Consider the following 19,433-nt stretch of genomic DNA (forward strand, 5'->3'; position numbering starts at 1 on the left):
AGACAGGATTAAGAGGTGGAGACTGTGGCACAGTGCTTTCTTCTGAATTCAGAATTGAATAATGTTTATAACAGGTTTTTGGTGCTAGTTAAGCACTGCTTACCCCAAATACAGGAGTTTACGGTGCTATTTCTCTGCCAGAGAGCAGGTGCACAAGCAGCTGGAAGAGAGCATTTCCAGGACAGCTGACCCAAAGTCACCAAAAGGATATTTCCTAACACTCTACTTGATGTTCAGTATGGAAACGGAGTGAAGCTGACCAGGTGCTGTGTATCAGTGCTCAGGGACTGGCTGGACACCATGTAGGTGGTGAGTGACAGGATTGTGCATCACATGGATTTACTTGAGTTTTATTTCCCTCCCTTCTCCTATTTATTTATTCCTTTTGTTATTGTGTTTGTATCGCAACTTGTAAATTTTACCCATTTTCCCATCGCACTAGTGGAAAGGGATCTTCAGTGAGTGGCTGTTAAGACCTAGTTGCTGACTGGGCTTAATGCACGACATCCTGAGCACCAGACAGCCTATCTGTGTCCCCACAGCTGTGGCATGAGCTGCAGCTCCTATGACCAAGCATGTATTTCACACTCCAATAAGAAATTTCCAGATTCTGTTCTTGATGGATTATGGAAATTTATTTGAGCCTAGGATTCCCCTGGGGCCTTGCACTGTCCTTTTCTCTTATGTCTTGAACAAAGCACAATCCTCCATAGTGAAGGGACTGGAGAGCTGCAAATGGAGGAGGTATAATCCTGAACTGGCTTTTTCAAAATGAGAATTATGGAGGAACTAACATAAATTAAAGGTTTCTGAAACAACTGAAAATAACTGCCTGAATGTCTTCTAAAAATGTGTCTGCAAATTGTTTCAAGACTCTGTCAATTGAGAGGCACTAAAACTAGTAGATATTTTCCCTAGAGTGATGTTCACTCCCGCTGTTCTCTATACATTCCATATAACTATGGAAGTTCCCAGAGAAACAGTGCACAAATTAGGGGTGCCTGAAAGTCTTTATTAATTTTTTCATAATTTTTTGCTTGTCCAAATCCAAAAGAACAGGAATGATGATGAGAAAATACAGGTCACACCACACAAGCGTCTCAGTTGGCGGCGATGGTGGACTCGATCCAGGAGACGTAGTTGCAAACCTTGGTGTAAACTCCGGGATAGCCCCTCTGGGCACAGCCAATACCCCAGGAAACAATGCCCTGGAGCTCTCCATTGCAGACCACGGGACCGCCGGAATCTCCCTGTGCACACAAAGGGTATGGACATTCAGCAAGTGGCATCAGCCTAAGCAATGAGCCAGAGATCCCACAGATCACTGACTTTGGAGGAAGCCCTGTCAGGCATACTGTGCACAACAGTTCTACCAAGGCTGTTTCTAATTCTCAATCTCCACCTGATGTCACCAGGCCTAACATGAGCTCCAAGGACACCACAACTAAGGATGAATCAGCTCCTGTTTTTGCTGGATGCGGAGCTTGGCAAACATTCAGGGTATGTGTGCCTGAAGCCTCTGCTGTCATTCAAAAACTCAGATTTACCAGTGCAGTGAGTAGAGCTGACTCTATAGTGTGAAGGCCTCTTCAGCTGGGAAAAGGCAGGAGAGAAGTGACTGGGAAAGGAGGGGCAGATGATTTACCTGGCAGGAATCTTTTCCTCCCTCCAGGAATCCTACACAAATCATGTTGCTGGTAATTTGCCCAGGGTAGGCAGCAGAGCAGTCAGCAGCGGAGAGGATTGGAGCATTCAGGCACTGCAGCTGGTCTGGGTAGTTGGCTGCAAGGAAACAGGGAGAGGTGGTTGATGGCATTGCTGAGTCCTTTCCAGATCTTGGCAGAAAGGCAAATGCTGGACACCCTGTTCTAGCAGCCCCCCTGCTTCCTCTCAACAGTACACACGGCATAGGTTCCTTCTGTAAAGATGGAACAATTCTACCCATGGGCCCAGCATTCTATGCTGCAGCCACCTTAACTTTTCTGCCACCTGGAAGTTCATCAATTGGCAAGAGTGGAGCCACTATTGTCAGATGTACACTGGCAGAAACCTGAGCCTCAGGAAAGCCATTCTCTCCTCTTGTCCAGGTTTAGAGGTCCTCAGTGGAATAGACACCACTCAGCATGCACATCTGTGACCTTTGGTGTGAGAGAATGGAGGTGTCTAGTAGGAATTGTAAATCCACAGTCCTGGACTTCACCCGTATTCTCAGAGAACTGAGAGCTCTGTTGACATTAGTCGAATTCACTGTGCAGTCCATACACGGACCCATCCCTCATAAACCTGTCCCACAGCACTTGCCTGTGTTTTAGCCTGTCCTATTGGGGTTTAATGGTGCTGTGTCAGAGACTGTCCTGTTCCCCCAAGGGTCTGCCCATTCCCCCAGAGTACTCACAGCCGCTGCTGAGAGTGTTGCCCCAGCCGGAGATCAGGCAGGTGGTGCCGGCGGCCGCGCAGCTGGAGGGCAGAGGGATGGTTTGGACAGCAGTGTTGAGCTGGGCTGGGGTGGACAGCTTGATGAGCATGATGTCATTGTCCAGGGTGTAGGGGCTGTAGCCAGAGTGGCGGATGACTTTTTCAGAGTTGATAAACTGCTGGGTGGATTCGGTGAGTTCCAGGTTGTGTTTCCCGAGCTGCACTTGGATGCGACTGGAAAAGAGAAGGCAGAGCGTGCGCTTTACTGCTACTGGTAGGTCGAGAGAAACCTCCCTGGCACAGAGTGCACTTGCTACAACATCACTGCCACAGAAGCCTTCTGGGGCAGGGGATCTTTCTTGCCCTGCAGGGAGTCCTGGTTATCCACAGTGAGATCTTAACCCACTCCCAGTACGAGTGGTGAATTTCTGCAGGCTCGTGAATACATGACAGCAGTTGAATACAGAGCAACACTTTATACAAATGTTCTGGGACAAGGCAAACTGCTCTAGTTTGACCTCATTCCTCTTCCTGTTCTCCAGGGACAATGCTTTAGCAAGATTCATGCAATTGATAAGAAATCACAGCCCAGAACTCGCTGCTTGATTATCCCATTGTTATTTCTGTGGTGTTCTGCTTTCACAGAAACAATTTCAGAAGTTGCAAACCCCTCAGGATGCCTCAGCCCAGCATCCTGAGTGATCCACCCATCCCTTGGCTGTCTCTAGTCGGAATAGAGGCACTTACATATTTCTACCTCATAGCTCAGAATTCCTGCTAGAAGTGAGCTGGAAGACAGAAGTAGGTTATAGAGGGATGTAATTTTTCCACTCACGATTTGTAGCAGTGAGCAGCCGACAGGACCCACTGGCTGCTGATGAGGGAGCCTCCACAGAAGTGATATCCAGAATTCAGGGACACCTGATAGGGCACAGCGTTCTTTGCACAGGTGTAGCCTCCCACAATCTTGTCATCATCATCTTCAGCAAAGGTGGGGAAGGCAACTGGGAGACAAGAAGTGCCATGTGTCAACAGCTGGCCTAAGCTAGTGTGGCCTGTCATCAGCCCTGTGAGTGCCTGTCTGAAGCCCCTCACTTGTAGACTCCCCTGCTAGGGACACTCAGGGCAGCAGTGGTGGGCAGGACTAAGGCACCCTCAAAGAAAGGGATCAGACTTACTCTGGTGCCTCACATTTCTGCAACTAAAGCCCTGCTGGCTATTCCCTGAGGGAAAATAAGGACATAGAAATGTCCTTGTTGGATTGGATAACGAGTGTGTCTTTCCCAGGATCCTGTCTACTGAAACAATCAAGAGAGGACTGAGGGAAAAAGTAAAAACAAGTGTGCAGTGATATTTTCTTAGAGCACCTACCCAGGGTCCAACATTTTGCAGTTGCTTAAGGACTTCCTGGGCCAGAACTATTCCCTGTTCACTCCTTAGTCCGGGAGAAGGAGGCAGCCTTTTTCTGAAGCTATGGCCACATCCCTATAGCTGGGTCAGGAGCCTCTATGAAGGCATTCATCCCCCAGCTTGTGGCACAAGGCATTATGAGCAGACAGAAGATGGAAGTTGCAGGGCTCTGCCTTCAAACTTCTGCAGGTTGAAACTGGACTTGGCTTTCCCCCATTAGGCTACCTTGCAGTTGTGCTCAGAAAATCAGCCTCCTATTAAATGACCAAAATAGAAATAAGAAAGATACTCACCAGCCACCCCAATGAAGGCGAGAAGCAGCAGACACTTCATGGTCTTGATTCAACCTCAAGCCCAGAGTGGATGACTGGATGTGGGAGCTGCTAGAAATACGTTTTTGGGAATGGTCTTATCTCTAGTCCAAGGTTTTCTCCAGACAGAAAGTACACAGTGGAAATTTTGAAGATCCAAATGTGGGCATTAACAAGCCTTGGTAGAATGTACAAATAACATACTCGTTAATCATAAACCTCTGCTAAGATAGAGAGCTATTTTAATTATTCCGTCAGGTAGCCTTCAATCTAAAAATACATTTTGGCTTTGGAAGACGTGTAGTTGTTTGTCTGTCTCATTCTTATGGGACAGCACCTGTTGAGAACAACTCTGAAACCTTTTTCAGATACCTCTGGACTAATGATATCTTTCTTAAAAATGCATATTTTTACCCAAAGTTGCATGTTGTGGGTAGTGGACAGAAAGACACAATGCATTAAAAAAAATCGTAAATAAAAAAATAAATAAAACAATCCATCCAACCCAGTGGTTAACTTTGTTAAGTTTACTTCAACAAATCCCTTTATGTGAATAAGGTGTGGTTTTTTTCATATGCAACACAATTTTTTTCTAAATCATTGTTTTCCTCCATTGTCATTTCAAAAGGGAGGATAGTGAATCCATCCTTTATTCCTCCATCATTTCTTTGCAAGTTTAATAATTCCAGTGCGGGAATGCTCAGCATCTCCCTTTTCCAATTTCTTTCACCTAACCTTTATTAAAATATCCGCCTAAATACTAATCCATGTCTTACTAATCTTTGGAATGTTCTACAGAGACTCATTTTTGCCACACAAGAATTTTAGTATACTGCTGGTATTTATGAGTGTAATGTAGATGAGCAGTAATCCTGTGAACACAAATAGTGAGATCTTCTGAAATCTCTCTCTGCAGGAGGGGGGATTTCTGTCATGATGCAAAGTTTACTAAAGCCTAATGTTTTGCTGAATAATCATGTTCATTCCCCAAGCAGCTGCCAGCTTCATCATGTTTGCTCCTGAAGGACACAGGATTCTCTCCAGAGATGGTAAAGAGAAGCCAAATGTTTGAAGATGTTGGAATAGCTTAAGAGACTAAATGGGAGAACTCTTCCTACTCCATTTCTTGAATTTTTTTGTGGGTCCTGGAAGATTGATATGCACAGTGCCACTGTCCAGACAGAAATTTCTGTTCATGATGAAGCACAAGTCCAAGGCTGGGGACTCCTCCAGGGGGGTGTGTGAATTCTGTTGGCCTTTAAACTGGTCTTAGTGCACAGCTTTCTTATATGCATGTTTTATATGCATGTTTATTATGAAAGAAAGAAGGATTATAAGCTTCCTGTGGGAAAGGAAAACATCCATAATAGGACTAAGAGGGTCAAAAATTATCAAAGCTGTCCAATTCCACCATAACTAAGTGGAGCAAGAAAAAATTCTTGTTTACAATAGTGTTTACTTAGAAATTTCTAATTTCTTTTTCCAAAACATACCATTGGCATAGACAAGGGCTGTCATCAGATGTGCTGCTGAACATTTTGTAGACCCATTGGAATGTTTTTTGCAGGGTCTTTCAAAGAATATTCTCAAGGGTGTACATCTGTTATTGCAAACACATTTCTCATTTCATACAGCAATGCTACAGTAGAAAGCTGGTGGCCCCAGGGGTACAGGAATGGGGAGGACTGGTGAGTGAAGAGCAGCTGTGTTAGGTATTATTAATGGACAAGCAATGGCAGCTTATACTTCTAGAACTTCATGTTCCTAGTTTAAATATTTCAGTCAGGTGTATCTACACTGGACCCTGATAAAGGAAATATATTTGTCCAGGCTTATGCAAGATTCTGGGAAAAAGAAACCTGTTAAAACAATAGGCTGACAGAGATAAAGCTTCCTAGGACATAAATCAGGAGGAGTTTCTGAGGGTAGTCCTTTTATACCTCACAGAACTTGGTGATGGAGGTGGCAATGGTTCTCTCTTCCCACCTGCCTCCTTTCTCGGAGAAACTGGTACATTCTCCAAAGCATCTTATCCTCCAGCTCCCCACACCTGAACAAAACTGCTGTCACAGCCTCTTTCCTTGCTCTCTATGCCTGTATTTCTTTTTTACCTATGGCCACAGTGCTTCTCTTCTATTTCTGTCCTTGTCAAAGGCATGGATTCTTAGTGTCCGAGAGAGAGAGGATGTAGGACATGACAGGGATTTATAAAATTATGAGTGGCCTGGGGAGCCTGGAGAATAATGGATTGCTTATTGTCTCTTAGGGAATAGCCTCCAGAACTTGGTGGGGGTGGCTTGTTCAGAGCAAGCAAAGGACACTTCCTCTATTTTAGGAAAGCTCTAAAGTCCTTTCCACAGGTTTTTATGGATGCAAAACATTTACATGGCCTCAAAAAGAGAAAGGACACAAGGAATAAAGATCCTTGGTGGGCTATGAGGTTGAAGGACACCAATCCAATCTCCCTCGTCCCCAGGAATGGCCTAGTGTTAGAATGTTCCCTGATACTACAGCCCAGCAAGAGACCAAAGATTATTACATATCTCTCTGGATTCTCATCCTTCTGCCAATGTGTCACTGGTCACCCAGAGAAGGACAGTCAGGGTTGCTTAAATCCTGCAAACATTTGGAGAGTTACCCAAATTCATGCCTTCATTTGCACTTAGAAGGTCTTCTGGGAGCACCTCAGCCCCTTTTAGGCAGGATGGGAGGGCAGAGTTCAGGTCTGACCTGACAAAGATGTGTATTAGAAGGCAGATTTATCAGACAGTACTGCTGGGCTGTTCTTGGTCAGGCAGATATGGAAGTGTAGATAAAGCTTAAATGATGGGAACATGTGCCCTAATGATTCTGAGTTATAAAAGGTTTGCTGAGGCACTGAAATACCTGTCTTTCTGGGAAACTAAAGAATTAAAGACTACTGAGAACACTGCTTTCCACACAATTTCTCTCTGTCTCACAGAAAGGATACCTAGATAGTGATACTTATTTCTTCCTTCCCCTAAAGCTTATTCTTGTACTGCTTACATCATTATTTAAATCTGATCCAGAGAGCAGCTAGTGGTGATGCACATTTTCTTCTCCAGCCTTTGAGCAAAATTTCCCTGTGTCCTGGAAATTCTCCAGTTGCCTTGGTGTAATTTCTTCCTGCCCTCTTCTTGCTTCTTTTTCCGAGGCAGAGAAACCAGGCATCTAGAGAGGAGTGTGGCCAAGCAAGGCTGTGGCAACCAAGATACAGTGTCCAGTTTTGGTGGAGAAGGAACTGGGAAAGTAGGAGAGGGAAGGGCAGAATCAGAGGGAAGGGAGAGGCTGTGGGATGGCAAGAAACATTCCCCAAGGAGAGCTCCTTGTCTTCTTCCACTGCCGTTTACTGCCGCAACCTGCTGTTGTCTCCTTAAGTCAGCTAATCATCCTTTTCTTCTTCTGATATCTTCTTCCACTATCTCTTCTATTGACTCCTCTTTTTAAAATTCTGCTGCCTTCTTCCATTGTCTTCTCTACTGTCTTTTCCTTCCCTAGTTATGCTTCTTTTCTTCACCTCTGTCAGCCTTTTGGCTCACATCCTCTGCCAACTTTTCCATTGCCACCTTCTATCCTTCTGCCGTATTCTTTTGGCACCTTTTGTTGCCTCCTCCTTTTCTTCTTCCACTGCCTCCTTTTGCTGCCTCTTTCTGTCCCTTCCTCTGTCATCTTCTACAGCACATCATCCACAGCCTTGTTCCTCCTCCTCTTCCTGTTTTTCCAATGCCACCTTCTGACATGTTCTTCTGCTACCTTATTCCACTCTATTCTTCATCCCCTTCTCCTTGTCTTTTACTGCTTCCATCTTCCTTTCCCTTCTTTTGCCACTTTCTTCCAGTGTAACTCCTTCCTATTCTTCTACTGCCACTATCTCTTTTTCAGGTGAAGTATACAGGCTAGATCAGTATCCCTGACTCCAAAAGCCTAGGGATCAACCTTGAGTCTCCCTTAGTGCTTTCTGCAAGAGGATCTGCCTGAGGCTCTGGAAGGGGCTTTTGACAGGAGCCTCAAATGCTTTTGTAATTGGCCAGGAAGGAAGGAAAGAAGGAAAGAAGGAAAGAAGGAAAGAAGGAAAGAAGGAAAGAAGGAAAGAAGTTTCCCCCCTATGCTGTGTCTGCAAGGAGAAAAGGCAAAATGTGTAATTATTAATAGTTCCCAATAGATGGCTCCCAAAACACAGAAGTGACAGCAATGCTGAGCAAAAAGATCAGATTAATTTCTAGACTAGAGATTCTATCATATCATAAGCTGATAAAAATGAGCACTTTTTTCTTTTTTTGAAAATATGCAATAATTATTTTGTTTCATCACACTTTGGTCTGATTTGTATTTATCTCAACCCTTCACGCCCCACATTGGCACCAAATAAGGATCATTATGGTTTAAGGTGCAAAATCTTTGTAAGTTGAAATATGAACTGTTTAATTCTTATAACAAAGTTTAACAATAACAGAAAAAGAAAACACAAAAAACCCAAAGTGCAGTTGCTTACCACCTGCTGAGCAATGCTCAGCCTGTCCTTGGGCAGTGATTGGTTCTGTCTGTCCAACTCCACCCAGTTTATATTCTAAGGATGATGTTCTGTGGTGTGGGATATCCTGTTGGCCAGTTAGTGTCAGTTGTCCCACCTGTCCTCCCCCCACAGCTTCTTGTTCATCTCCTTGCTGGTAGAGCATGGAAAGCTGAAAAGTCCTTGGCTTGGAGTAAGCACTGCATGGGAACAACCAAAACATCAGTGTGTAATCAATATTATTCTCATATTAAAAGCATAGTGCTGTACCAGATACTAAAAAGAAAATTAACTCTATGCCAGCCAAAATAACGACAGTCACCTCCTCCATTTCCTCCTTCATCTTCTCCTAATCTTCCAACTTTTCCTAATTTTTCTCCTAATCTCTTCTTCCATTGTCTTTTCCTTCCTTTCTGCAGCTGCCTTCTTCCACTGACTTATTCTATTCTACCTGTCTCCTCCTTTTCTTCTTACACCACCTTCTTCTACCACTTTCATCCTCTGCTTTCTTCTGTGGCCTTCTCCTCACACTGCCTTCTTCCCTTGCCTCCTGCTCTTTTTCCAACACCTTCCATCAAGTCTTCCTTCTCTTTTTTTGCTGCCTTCTTCTGACACTTTATTCCACCACGTTCTCCATTCCCTCTGCCTTCTTTTCCTCTGCCATCTTCTTCTGTCACCTGCACCATCACATCCTCCTTTTCTTCCACCACCTTTTTCTGGTGTCTTATTCCATCACTTACCTCATTACATTCTTCATCATTTTCTCCTTTCCTAATTCCAGCACCTTCTTCTATTGCCTTCTTTCACATCCTCCTTTTCTTCTTCCATCACACACTTCTGCTACATTCTGTCACGTCTGCCCTCTCTTCCTTCACTATGTTTTTTCACCACTGCCATTGCCTCCTCCACTTCTTCTGCCACCTTTTTCCTACACCTCCTTTGTTGTCTCTTGCTTCTTCTTCCATTGCCTTCAGCACCACTGTCTTCTATTGCCTCCTCAATTGTTTCTTCCTTCTTTACTTTCACAGCCTCCTCCTCCCCCTCCTTCACTGTCTTCTTGCATAGCCTTCTTTTTCTCTTCTTCCTATGTCTTCTGCCACCTTCCTTCATTACCTTGTCTGTAGCCTTCTCCTTTTCTTCTTACATTTTTTCTTCACCTCCTTTATTTCCTTCTCCTTCTTTATTCTGTGGCTTTCTTCCTCTGTCTTTGTTTGTTCCCTTCACCATTGCCTCCTCCTTCTATTTTTCTGGTTCTGTTGTCTTCATCTGCCACAGCCACCTTCCAATGCAAATGCCTTCCTTCTGCCACCTCCACCTTCTGTCTTCTTCCACCACCATTTTTTGATGCCTCCTTCCACCGCTGCTGCCTTCGTGCACCGCCTGTCTCTGCTGTCTTTCTCCACTGCTTTCTGCTGCCACCAGCTCCTGTCAATGCAGTCTGCTGTCACATTCCATCACTGCCTCCTGTTGCTGCCTTCTGCCACCTCCTACTGCTGCCACCTTCCACTACTGAATTAATCAGTCACTGCCTCCATATGCCAAAGCTGCCTTCTGTCTCACTGCCTTTACCTCTGCATTTCACCACCACACCATTCCACCCTTTAGCCAATGTATCCCTCCACCTTTGGTCTCTTCCACATTCCACTCCTTTATTCATCACCTTTTTCCAGCTTCTTCTGTCACCTACTCTGTCATCTCATTCACCATCTTCTTCTCTTCCACCACCTTCTTCTGCCTCCTTTCTTACATCACTTCCTCTGTCATCTCCTCTTTCTCTGCTTCTGCTGCAACCCTTTGCAACTTCTTTTGTCACCTTCTCCATTGCCTCCTACTTCTGCATGGCCGTCTGCTGCCTGCTGCCACTCCTTGCTTCTGCCAGCTTTTCCATCATTTCCTCCTTTTTTTCTACATTTCCAAGACATCCTAATGAAACTGCAATTGGCAAACCCAATAATTGTAACTCTAGTTGTTAATGACTGTATAGGAAAGTCTGTATCACTCATCTGCAAATGATTACATTGGTGTCTTAGGTTGCAATTCAAACCAAAACAATTGTAAAACTTATATTTTAAGTTCTAATTATGAGAGAAGTGTTGCATTTTAACAGCATAAAGAAAATAGGGGTTTTTTTTCCCTAGAGTATTGCTCAGTCGTACGGGTCCTAACTCTGCCTCTAACAGTAATCTTGTACTGTTCCTCTGATCCTTGAGTAAATAATATCACCCTTCTATCTATTCATCTTCCTGCCTTTTTTGTGTGTCTTAGCTATACATACTGGAAATCTTAAGACAAGGGACACTTTACATTAGTTGTTTTCACTTATATTTCACTCTGTATTTCATAAAAGAAATGTTTATATGTTTATATCAAAAAGTAGTACTGAAGTGTCATACCCGGTTTAAGTGTCTATATATTTGGCTTCTTTGACAATCAGGAGACAATTTCATAGAATCACAGAATACTTTTTGCCTGAAGGAACATCCAGGGGGTGGTGGGGTCTGTGGTCCAACCTCCAACATAAAGCAATTCCAGTTTATAACCTAGAAGAGGTTGCTTAGAGGCTTAGCCATTTGGCAATTGGAAACCTCCAAGGAGGGACTTTCTACAGTCTTTCTGGGCACTCTCTGTTCTGGCAGAGTAGGACCCTCAAGGGCAAATTCTTCTTTTATTCCTGCAACCTGTAACCATTCCATCCTGTCATTATGGAATTCATTGTCTCTATTTCCCTATATCTGTCGTTTTTTGGTAATGAAAAGTTGGAATTACACCTCCCCTAGCCCCACCTGCCCTTAACTTTCTTCTCTCCAAGCCAAAGAATAGCAGATCTCTTTTATACTATGTCATGTGCCACCTAATAATCTTGGACACTAATCAACCTGTTGGCCATCTGCTGGAAACTCTCAGGTATTTAATACTTATTTTGCATGGAGGGGAAGGTGTGAACAAATCTAGACTTTATTCAGCCCTTTACAACACTCAGTTCTCTGTAAGGAGGAGAAGGGGTTAGTCATCAAAGTTAGTAACACAGATCAAGCAGGAAATGGATAAAAATTATTTTTGCTAATGACATAATAGATGTACTATTGACCTAGCAATGATAAAGAGTCTATGATCCATCTTGCCCTTAATTATCAGAGAGACGGATAATTTTTTCACTAGTTTTACATGTTGCAAAAGAAATTTAACTATTTTTCCTAGCCTAAGAAGCAGGATAAGAATAATTTTGCATTTTCCCCAGAAACTTAAATTGTTATACAGTGCCAGTGTCCTGGAACGTGAGGTTTTTATCTACAAATAATTATCATGGCATCTTAGCATGCTAGATTGTTTCTGTAGTGTGTGCTTGTTAACCAGTAATATTGGTGTTTGAAATACATGAGAGAATGGGCACGTCCAAGTCCCAATTCTTTGACAGTTGTGCAATCATTTTCATTCACCAATATGATATGAGTCAAATAATTTAGTAGAGTCTGTTGTTACTGTGGATCTCACACAATCATTCCATGAAGTGCACATCAAGTACCATGTCCAGGAGATTTTCATTAAAATGTATTGTGTTGATTTAAAAATCCTTCCTCTTGGGTGCACCAGCATCTGAATAGGAGGAGCAGACATGCATTTTCCCTGGAGGTGCTCTGTCTCTGAAGGATAATATAAGTAAGCCACCAGCTCACTTAGGGCAAGTGAAAACTAGAGCTTTCAGAAAATGATGGCCTGGAAATATGGTTCTTGACTGAAATCAAGGACCAGATCAATTCCAGTGAAACACAACACAGAATCATATAATCATAGAATGTTAAGGGATTTGAAATGGTCCTTAAAGACCATGTAGTCCCAACCCCTTTTCATCCCCCATCATATCTCTGGGTCACTAGTTTAGCACTTCAGTTCTCATGCTACTTACACAGCCTCTTCTTGTGCCCATGACTGATCCCTCCTCATTAGCCAGTTTTCATGCTTTAGGCCAGAAAATAAATGTGGTATTTAAATGTTCTGGGTTTCAATACAAATTAGAGGTGAAACTTCAAGGGTTTTGTAGACCTTGCACTTAACACAGGTGTCTCAGTTCCAGCAGAGCAATAACATGTCATTTTACAATTGTAGAGATAGAGGGGACTTTGCAGATGCAGCTGATAGACTTGCTAAAATACTCTTTTTTATGGGAAACCTTTGCTATTGCTATGTGTCATTCTTTACTGCAGTGGCTGAAAATGGTGATTGATGCCATCCATCTCTTGTACACACAACTTAACATTTCCAATAATGAGTTGGGCAGTTGGGCAGAGTGCACCCTCAGCAATTTTGCAGATGATACAAAACTGGGATGACTGATACACCTGTTGAGAGAAAAGGAACATCTGTACATGGGAAAGAATAACCTCATGTACCAAAGTTGGAAAACAGCTTTGCACAAAAAGAGGGATGTAGAAATCCTCAAGGAAGGGTTGTAGATAAATCAGCAGCATGCCCTTGCAGCAAGTAAGTCCAACAGCATTTCTGTCTGCACTAAGAAAAATATTCCCAGATCAAGGAAGTTATTACCCCTCTCATGCACCAGCAAGATCATATCTGAGATATGTATTCAGTTCTGGACCCCCAGCTCAAGAATTATATGGGCATGCTGAAGCAAGTCCAGCAAAGGGCCACCAAGAAGGGACTGGAGCACCTTTCATATGAGGAGAGGCTGAGAGATCTGGGATTATTTACCCTTAAAAAAGAAGGTTCAGGAAGAACCTTATTGATGGATGTGAATGTCTGAATAAAGAAAACAACATCAGCTATTTTCAGCAGCGTAAAAGGCATAAATTCAACTCCAGAAAATTCTGTTTAAGCATAACCCCCCTCACTTTTTACTGTAAGGGTAGTCAAACACAGGAAAAAGTTGCCCAACCATGTTGTACAGCCCTTGAATATCTTTGGATATTGAATATCTTTGGAGATGTTTTAAACCTGATTGAATACTGAGCATGCTGGTCTAGCTATTATTCAAGAGCAGAGATCAGCCTAGACAATTTCCAGAGATTCTTTCCAACCTCAAGATATTAATAGTGATTCCATAAATGGAATCTCAAAGCCAAAGAATCTTAAATATTCTTTTAATTTTTGAGATGCTTGCATAAATAAATGATAATTTCTAAATTTACTCTCACACAGTCAGGAAAAAGGAAGATATGTTTTTCTGTACCAAATAAGTTGACTCTTTGTATCGGCACTACATTTCAACTTTCCTTTTGGAGGTTGCTGTTATGCTTCTTGCAGTGCTCTGAAGGAAGATGCATTAAAAACAATAAAATTGTTCCATTAAACTATATAGGTTTATGATTGAGGTCCTGCTCTCCTAGCATTCTTATTAAGTTGGAAGAAGCAATCCTAGTCCTAGTCTCATAGGAATAGTTATATTACCTGCTGAAACTACCAGAAATATTTATTCCATTTACTGACTTTAAAGTCAACTAGGACAGATTTTATCTGCCATTTTAGCTGCAAGACTGTCATTTCTGTCACCATTATTCCTATAAAAAAAAAGACATAGACCACTGCCAAGTTCACTTATCCTTGACCCTGTAGACATACGAGATATCCTCAAATTTTGGAATGGAACCTATGCCTACTCCAGCCCAGAATACTTCAAGGAACAGGTCCTCCTCAAATCCTAATGCTAATTTACTGCTTACTTTCTCTTGAAGAAACTAAACAGAAGAGACAGCTAAGTCTGTAATGGTTCCTTCTGAAATGTCTAAGATTGTGTAAATTAATTGTTTTAAGAGACAACCTATTATACAAATCCCACTTAACAACCATTAAAGCAAAATGAATTCTAAACAAGAAGAGGTATTATCCTGTGGGCCACCATTAATGCACTAAGCTGCTCTCTCCTCCTTCATCTCTCTGTTCCTCTTATGCATTTTTTCCCTCTTTAATCTTGTCAAATTTCCTGAGGAAAATAAAAACAGTTGAAAGTGTTTTCCCACAGAGAATAGAGCTGTGAAGAATTCATCTCACTATTTTCTGAAATCAGTGTGTAGGGCACCAGGATGAGTTTGAAGGAAAGATTCTGTGGGAATAGATATGAAAATCCTAGCTCAACCACTCTGATCTTTGCTATTCCCTGTTTTTTCACTGTCTCTTCAAAAAGTCTCTTTGGGCAGTTCCCTCTTGAACTAGTGCATGAAAACAGTCCCTCAAAATTATTTAGTTGCAGAGGTAAAGTGAATATGATAAGTATTTGGCATGGGCTTCCAGAATCTGGAATGCTACCCGTAAGCACTGCACAGTTGACAGCTTTATGATGATATAATTGTTAAATGATAATGGCTTCAACGGCTGTGTCAAATGTTTTGCACCATCTTATTCAGGTCGTATTTATCCTAGTCCACATAATTCAAAGCCCCAGAATCTGTTTATGAGATTATTTCAAGCTTCATGACTTGGTCAACAGGAGCACAGTGAAGGTTATTCACTAGACCTAACTGATTAAGGGACTGGAGCTGCTCTGCATCTACTGAACTTAGTGGAAAGTAAATCCTTCCCCTCAGGGACGCATCTCATGATCTGCACCCCACATAAGGAGAGTATCCCAGTCACAAAGGCTGGTTGATACCTAGTCTTACAGACACAGATTGCTGCTAGTACTGCTGTGAATTTCTCTGAAAAAAAAATAGATTGACACAGTTTTTTGACATTTTTCCCTGTCCTCCAAAGGACAGTATATTTTCTTAAACAAGACCACAGTTTTAATTCAGTGCAATTTTAGTCTCCAGGATAGGACTAATCTTAAGGTATAAAAGCTGTATCAGCCCTATCATGCATTCTGAGTTGCAAGGCTACTATTTAGAGCCTATATATTCTATATTATATATTCTCTACAGGGAAGTTGTAGGTAATACTTAGAAGTCAGACAAAAAAGATGCAGAAAGACAATGCTTTGGCACAAGCAGTTTGTGAAGGAGACAAAGCTTTCATTTGCAATTTTGCAAGTGCAGGTCAGTTAACAGTGGAATCGAGCTTGAGGGTATTTATTATTCCTATCTCCTTCTACTGCTGTATTAAGAGCTAGTGCTCATGGGACTCAGAAATATCATTCTTATTGGACAGCACAGTTCTGTACAGCTCTGTATTGATTTCAGGGTTCTATAATTGGATTTTTATGATATAGTAATCCAACACGTTGGGCAGAACTTTTGTTATTTGAGGTCCATAGGAAGCCAGTGGCAGGAAGATGATACTTTAATCAGTTTGACCAACACATCAGTGTCTTTGGAATAAAAATACTCTCTGGATCACATCCTGTGATGTCAGAGATCTTTCTTATTTGAGTTGCTTTCATTGTTTGGGCTTTCACATGATGTTATTCTAGCCTTTTTTACACTAAGTGTGATAATTATTAAGTATTTTATTCTGCAGCATACTGCAGCTTCAAGGCATATGAAGGGCACTGCTATGATGTTTTATTGCAGTTGATAATGAATGTGTATTTTGGATGTGCTTGTCTTTGGAGTGTTCCCTTTACATTCTGTTACCCTACTTATTTCCCCATTCCTGGATGCTAAAATGGATCTTTTCGTAACTGAAAACCTGAAAAATTGAAAACTGAAAAGAAAAATTGAATCATGTGAGTAATTCTGGGTGCTCTCTGAGTGGGATGGTGCTTTACTAGAACAGAAATTCACATGGGCTTCCTACACAGCTGGATATAAGTGGTCAAAAATTATCTTGGCTTGCCCATACTCTTGGCAGGACATGAAACAACATCTGTTCCCACAGTCATTTACACATGTTAACATAAGACTGAGCCTGATCACAGAAACTCTTAGTCTCAGGGCTGCAAAAGCCTTTTGATCTAGAGGCAGTCCTTGGCAAGAGGGGACTTAATTCAAAACCATCTGATTAAGAAAAGTTCATCTTACTACAATATCTTTATTTTAGAGCCACTTATTTTGCATAATCGTATTTCCACCTCTCCCAATAAAATGCGTCTGCATGGCAAAGGGCATGGCCAATGATTTTTTGGTGGAACTTGCCACTTAGCACCACAGCTTGTTATTAGTAGTCACAGGTAGAGCATGCTTTGATAGGTAATTTGCTATGTTTTGCATTCATACTATGCATTTTACATCTGTCAAACAGAGAGCAGAAACTGGCCAAATAAACAAGAGTCCTTTACTATAATTAATGAATGTTATCCAGCTTCTGTCAGTAGTCACTGACACTATATGCTCCTACTGAATATGTACAAACATTCTTTAAGAACAGCTTTCCCTTCTCTTTTCTCAGTTTTCTGCTAGTTTTTTACTGCATTTCATTTTTCTCTTTTCTCAGAACAAGGTCTTTGATCTTTCACTTGCTGACTCAATGACTTACTGAGATTTTAAACAATATGGACTCATTCAGAGAATTCACAGAAACCTGAGGCTTATGCAGTTATTCATATGTACTGAATTATACTATTGAGCCATTAGAAACTTCTGCTGCAAGCTAGTCCCAGAAAGGAATGAATTCAAGAAGCCAAGAAAATCTTTGCTTTGGCTTTTGTTCAGTTAGCTATCTGACAGTCATGTCTGTAAATCTTACAGACATGTCACACACGTGCTTTGTGTACCTTCTGAATTGTCTGGCTGACAAAGACAACTAAAATAGGGCTAAAGACCTTGGAAGTGAACATCAAATGAGATTTGTATTTATTCTGTCATTGATCTTAACTAAGAATAATTTTTTGGTGCCACTGATTTCCACAACAAATGGAGGATTTGGCTTCCCCTGGACAAATATAGAAGAGAAGATTCCCTGGACCAAATAGCAGCAAAATCAAAGCCCTTTGTATGTTGGCTCAGTTTTTCAGAGCTCAGGTAGGACTGGTATCTTTTTCAGGCCTCAAAAGAGAAGTTTTTTTGGATTTCCCCAGTTATGGGAGGTGTTTTTCCACAAACCTACACCAATTAAATTTAAAAAATTACTAGTACTACTACTACTATTACTACTACTAATAATAATAGTAATTCTCACTTTAATTTGGAAAACTAGAATATAATGAAACAACATATTTTTTCTCTCAGTCAGACATCTCTGGCAAGAGGATCTGGCAGGCAGACATAGAATTATTGAGTCTCTTCCCTTGGCTGAATAAACTCTTCTTAGTTCAGGTAAGCAGTCTGGCTGAGCTGGTTAATGCCAGTCCAGAACACAAAAATTGATAGTGAATGCAGAATTTTTTTCCATGTTTCATTATTTTGAAAGCATGAAAAGATTTCAAAGACAATATCCCCATTTACAAAAACAGATCATAGTCTTCAGAGCCAATGTACTTACATTTTCACATACCTGCTCATGGGTATGTCTGCACAGCTGCAGCTCTTCTAGGGAGCTGTCAGAGGCATTGTATCTCAGTAGACAAAAACTGGCTGTGTCAAGGCACAAGATTTGCAGCCAACAGAGACTAGCAGAAACAGATTTTAACTATGAAGAGCAAAAAAAAAAAAACAAAAAACCCCAACCAAGCAAAAAGCCCCAAACCACCAAACTGAACAAAAAGAGTTACAGAATTTCTATATTTGTTTCCTTGATAAGCAGTGGCTTTGATTAACATGTGAAGAGTGTAAGAAACAGAACTGCAAAAGAGTTAAAAACCCATTAGTTTCTGGATGAAAGTCCCCTTTAATCCAGGATGAGAGAAAAGTTGCAGGGCATCTAGTAACTTTCCCTTTGAGAAAGTAATTCTTTAGCTGTTTAATCTGAGGCTTCTTGCATCTCCTTCTGAAGCAGGTAATGGCCTCAGAGCCAGTCTATTACTTCTCTGTTATCCTTAGCATGTGATGAACTCTTTCTGGTTGGCTGTAGCTTTGAAAAGAAATGAAAAAAACATTCATTTACTTCCTTTACCATCGTAATTACAGAAAAAATATACTGTCTTTACTGACACCTCAGGTATCAAAGTATGAGTTAAATAAAGACCAAGCATATTTTGCTGCAAAATTGCATTTATTTTTGTCACATTTACCTGGATAGCCCATGTTCAGTTTGCAGTGAAGGAAGATGAAAACCATTATATTGTGCCTCAGATCCATTAACCCAGGGGATGTTTAGAAAACACCTGTAATTTGATCCTCTTCAAAGCTCCAGACATCACTGCTAGGAATATTTTATGACTTCCAGATCTCCATGCTTTCAAGCATTGGCAGTTTGCACTTGCCAGGCCACATGAGATTAAAGGCATTCATCAGAAACAAAAGGATCATTTGGTGCCTTAGGTTTTCTTGCCAAGTGAAACAGAGAGACCTCATTTGAAATTAATTTTAAGCACATTGCTAATGGGATATTCTCCTGGTAGCTTCAATATTTGTTTTCTTAATAGCTACATTCTGGAGCTGAGAGAACTTCCATACTTTTTATGTGGAGGTGTGCACTGAGGAGACTGTGCCTCCATATCTTTGGCAAAGTATGTTTCCCCATGTGTATTGATGTAGCACTTTATTCCATGCTGCTGCTTCCTTCAGTCAGGATGGTATGCTCAAAAATGAAAATTGAGAACAGCTGTTTACTCTCTCTAATCCCTGCAGCATATCAACTAGACAGAAAGTGCCACGTGACTGATTCCCACACTTGCCTTGTGCTATAATTCAGAAAAATCAGGAAAGAGTAGTACTGCATCCCCACACTCTTCTTTCTTTTTGTTTGGTAGCATTTTCCAGCCTCAACAGGGTAAAAGAGGAAGCAAGATTTCTGCCACATGCTCATCTGAACAAAGTCTGAGAAGGTCCCAAGCTTAATGT

The 19,433-nt window shown here is 41.6% G+C and overlaps 1 protein-coding gene across 1 annotated transcript in view; it reads right to left on the bottom strand.

The window, feature by feature from the left end:
- Positions 1-1,046: 1,046 nt before the first annotated feature.
- The window catches only part of LOC306816960 (trypsin-like), a 58,059-nt gene continuing 39,672 nt past the window's right edge, over positions 1,047-19,433 (bottom strand). Inside the window, exons 2-6 of the mRNA XM_079333441.1 lie at positions 4,119-4,255; positions 3,251-3,419; positions 2,396-2,649; positions 1,646-1,782; positions 1,047-1,250 (exon numbers count right to left, since the gene is read on the bottom strand). Coding sequence (XP_079189567.1) covers positions 1,101-1,250; positions 1,646-1,782; positions 2,396-2,649; positions 3,251-3,419; positions 4,119-4,158 — 750 coding nt within the window. The 5' untranslated portion in view covers positions 4,159-4,255 and the 3' untranslated portion in view covers positions 1,047-1,100. The remainder of the gene's footprint in view (positions 1,251-1,645; positions 1,783-2,395; positions 2,650-3,250; positions 3,420-4,118; positions 4,256-19,433) is intronic.

The sequence above is a fragment of the Erithacus rubecula genome (genome assembly GCF_903797595.1).
Source record: "Erithacus rubecula genome assembly, chromosome: 1".
NCBI lineage: Eukaryota > Metazoa > Chordata > Aves > Passeriformes > Muscicapidae > Erithacus > Erithacus rubecula.